Here is a 3,928-nt window from a genome sequence, read left to right on the forward strand (position 1 = left end):
AATGAAAAGACAGAAGGGAGATAGAGAGATCCTTGACGTGGTGCAATGAGAATAGTGTTTCTCTCTCTCAATTTTGGTAAAATTAAAGAACACATAATTGACTTCAGACGGAAAGGTGAACAACACGCTTCCATCTCCATCAATGGGAATGAGGTTGAGAGAATGGAAAATGTCAAATTTCCTAGACTGACCATAATGGACAATCTTTCCGGGAAATACCATGTGTTTGTGCCGTTGGAAAATATACAACAACGCCACTTCTTCCTGAGAGAGCTCAGGAATTTTGGCATGTGCATAAGGACCCTCACTAACTTCGACAGTTGCACCTTTGAGCGCATACTGTCTGGGTCCAGAAGGCCATGTATGGCAACTGCGAAGCTCAGGATCATAACAAACTACTAGAGGTTGTGTGCGCAGCCCAGGCCATTATGGAATCGAATACTCTATTAATGAACTCCACTTACACATCTCGCTGCCACGAAATTGCAGGCAACATCACCAAGGACCTAACTCACCCGCTTAATGTACTCCTTACATGCATTCCGTCAGGTAGAAGACACTGAAGCTTGAACACATCCACCAGCAGGTGCAGGAACAGCTTTTCCCCAGCTGTTATTAGACGGTTATGAGACTCTGTTGTTCAAATCATACTGATCTTGCTGACATTGAATTTGCCTTGTGCCCACTCTCTGCAATGTACCATTTTCCAAGTCTTTTTTGATCTCTTCATCCTCGCATACTTCATCCTCGCATCCTCGTGCCTATATTGCTCATAAACAAAGGGTTTCATTGTTGTTCGCGACACGTGACAATAAATAAATCAAATCAAATCCGAACCTAGGCACACCGATATTCACAGATTCTGTGTAATTCTGAGAAACTTGAACAAACATTTAGACTAAGAACATTAGTGTGAGACTGTGTTCCATATGAATGTAGATGCAAACTGGATATCGTTTATAGATCAATTTGATTTAATGTGGTTATGTTTCTGTCAACACTAGGGTCAATGTCATTCTGACTGGGCTTTCAGTGCAACTGGTGCCATAGAAGGACAGTGGGCAAAAAGGCATGGAAAACTGGTTTCTCTCAGTGAACAGAATCTGATTGATTGTAGAACCGGACCTATTATTTGCTCTGGTTCAAACGCATTGACAGCCTTTCATCAAGTGATTCAACTTCAAGGCATCAACTCTGCTGAAACTTACCCTTACATAGGAAAGGTAAATTCCCAATACTTCTCGTAAGGTTGTGATGGAGTCGGGATTCAATCTCATTTCGTTTTATTTTATTTCTTCTCTCCTGTCTGCATTCGCTTGTAAGTTTTCTTGGGTTTTTAATTTAATTACCTCTTGGTGAAGAGCAGCGAAATCTGTGAGTGTGTCGAGCAGCATGGACTCACAACGGAGATAGCCGAGAGAGTTTAGGTTCCTTTTGGCTCCTGACCTGACGCTAATTCATGGCTGCTCAGGCGGTGATGAGTCTAGGTCCCTGGCAGTGTGCATATCCAGTACAGTTTCGTGCAGGCAGCAGATGAGCTCTGTTTTTGTTCATGACAATATCTGTATCTATCATAGATTCACAAAATTAGCTGTGGAGGTGAGTTTGGGATTTTGGCAGCTTGAGCATCCAGCACAGATTCATGGAGGTAGGGTACAAGTGGGTCAGTTTTCTGTCAGTGCCTGTATCCAGCAGAGGTTCTTGGAGGCAAAGCGGAGGTGAGTTTTGTTTCCTATCAGTATATGTATCCAGCTCTGATGCATGGAGGTAGAAATGGTGAGTTTGGTTTCCTGTCATTACTGCATCCATCATAGATTAATTGAGGCAGAGTGAAGATGAGCTTGGGTTCTGTCAGTATCGCTATCCAGCGCAGATTCATGGAGAGAGGGGAAAGGTTTTTTTCGGGTTCCTGTCATGATCTGTATCAAGCACAGATTCATGGAGATTGGGAGAAGGTGAGTTTGGGTTACTGTCAGTGCACGTCGCCATCACAGATTCATGGAGACAGCAATGGAGCTTCGGCCCAGTACAAGATCCGGCAGGAACTGCAGTGACTGCATGAGTAAGCGATATTTAAAGCAGCCTCGTGGTAACAACAGAATCGTGTTTGGACCAATGTCATGCCCAGCAGCATCAGTGGCATCTACTTTGCTGAGGTCCATCAAGACCTCTTTGTGACCAAGGCATCAGCAGAGTCAAGATGCTGCCAAAGATTGGGCGACATTCATTCCGACGGTGAGAGAGAACGGGACACATGCCTGACCAGCATGTTCATGATGGAGCACTTAGCAAGGACTATATAATCTTACAGCACTCCCAATCATCTCAACCTTATCTTGGAATGCTCTCCTACATCTTGACACAACACCTCGTACCCTCAGACAATCGGTCTGAGGAGTTAAGAGTACTTCCATTTCTGTGAATTAATGTTCACCATTCCCACAGTTCAAAGATGTGGTGTTTAGGGGATTGTCTATGTTAAGCTAACCATAGTGCGCACGGAATTATAGGTTAGGTATGCAAGCCATGGAAGACGCAGGATTACTAGGAAAAGGTAGGGCCGAATGGGCACTTTCTACACTCTGAGGATTCTCTGATACTGTGAGTTAGTTTGTGGATGTGACGTTCAGCTGAATCAACGGAACATTCAGCATGTTCTGTCCTTCAGACGGGTACGTGCACCATCCACGAGAACAGTTAACGTACTAACACTGCGAAGGACAGATCTGAAGAGTCAGGAATAAAGATAATTATTTTAGTCTGTCTGCTTCTCCCATATGCCCCATCGGGCTGGTCAGTCACTCTAATATAAGTTGCAATTTTACATGAAAAGGAACAACTTACGTTTGGAGTGTGAGCTATAAGAAGTTATAAACGTTTGATGAGAAATCTTCGAATTATGTGCTCAAGTCATTGGTAGGTCTGTGTGTAAATATGGTCCTTTGTTAAGAGAGGTGTTTACTCTTTAGGAATGTAATTTACCTTGCAACTTGCTGGGTTGACATTTGGCATATTGTGTGTAATTAAGAAACTTGGCTTGAATCTATACTCAGGAGACTTTTTTGCGTAAGTGGCTTTACGGTTGATGTTGTTCCTCCAGAAGCCGTTGTTGTCTTTCTACACGTCACAAGTGCCCCGAGTATTGGATTTGATTGGGATCAGCCTCTTGCTTGCAAATCCCAGCTCTTTGTCTCAGTGCCACACAGTTTCAGCTTGTTCTTCAGTTCATTCTTCAAATCCTTACCCCAGCTCTTCCACACGCTCATGTCTGGACTTATTGTAGATGACTTGTGCGTTATTATCCAGGACAGCTGTTGCTTTTGTTTTGGGTTTGTGTCAACATTATTTACTTGTTCCTGTGGTAATCTGAGGCCACGCAGAGTTTAAGTTCATTGTCTGCCCATCCACTCTGCTCTCCAAAATCCAGCGTTTCATTGGCCAAATAGACAACTGAATGAAAGAAACACTCTCTTCATGTGACAGGCGTACGTGATCTGGTGACTGGGCATCACTCTAAACTAAACCTATTCTCTGGCTATGTTTTATGGAGGTGATGGCCTCTCACTCACTGGCTGGCGAGTCAACATGAACAGAGTCTCCTCTTTTCATGAAGCCCCAGTGTACGTATTGTCACTCGGGCATGAAGCTGGACAAGAGAAGGGCTCTGCACAAATGATAGCCCCAAGGAGTGGTCATTACCAGCCAGAGGCCAGTGGCCCTGCTTAACAGGAATGCAGTAACATTCAGTACAACAACACTCTGAGGGCTGGTATTGAGCTTGGGTAACAGACCAACAGTAAGTGATTGAGTGAGAGGAGGGGAGGTGACGATCACAACACAGCTTTGAGTAGGGGTGTGTTTGGCTGGGGTGGAGTGTGCTGCAGTAAGGTCACAGAACAGCAGGTGTACCCTTCCTCAACTGGTACTT

The 3,928-nt window shown here is 44.3% G+C and overlaps 1 protein-coding gene across 1 annotated transcript in view; it reads left to right on the plus strand.

Moving 5' to 3' along the window:
- The window catches only part of LOC122558069 (procathepsin L-like), a 13,756-nt gene that overhangs the window by 4,677 nt on the left and 5,151 nt on the right, over positions 1–3,928 (plus strand). The window contains exon 2 of the mRNA XM_043706389.1: positions 1,005–1,223. Coding sequence (XP_043562324.1) covers positions 1,005–1,223 — 219 coding nt within the window. The remainder of the gene's footprint in view (positions 1–1,004; positions 1,224–3,928) is intronic.

This window comes from Chiloscyllium plagiosum, chromosome 16 (assembly GCF_004010195.1).
Source record: "Chiloscyllium plagiosum isolate BGI_BamShark_2017 chromosome 16, ASM401019v2, whole genome shotgun sequence".
NCBI lineage: Eukaryota > Metazoa > Chordata > Chondrichthyes > Orectolobiformes > Hemiscylliidae > Chiloscyllium > Chiloscyllium plagiosum.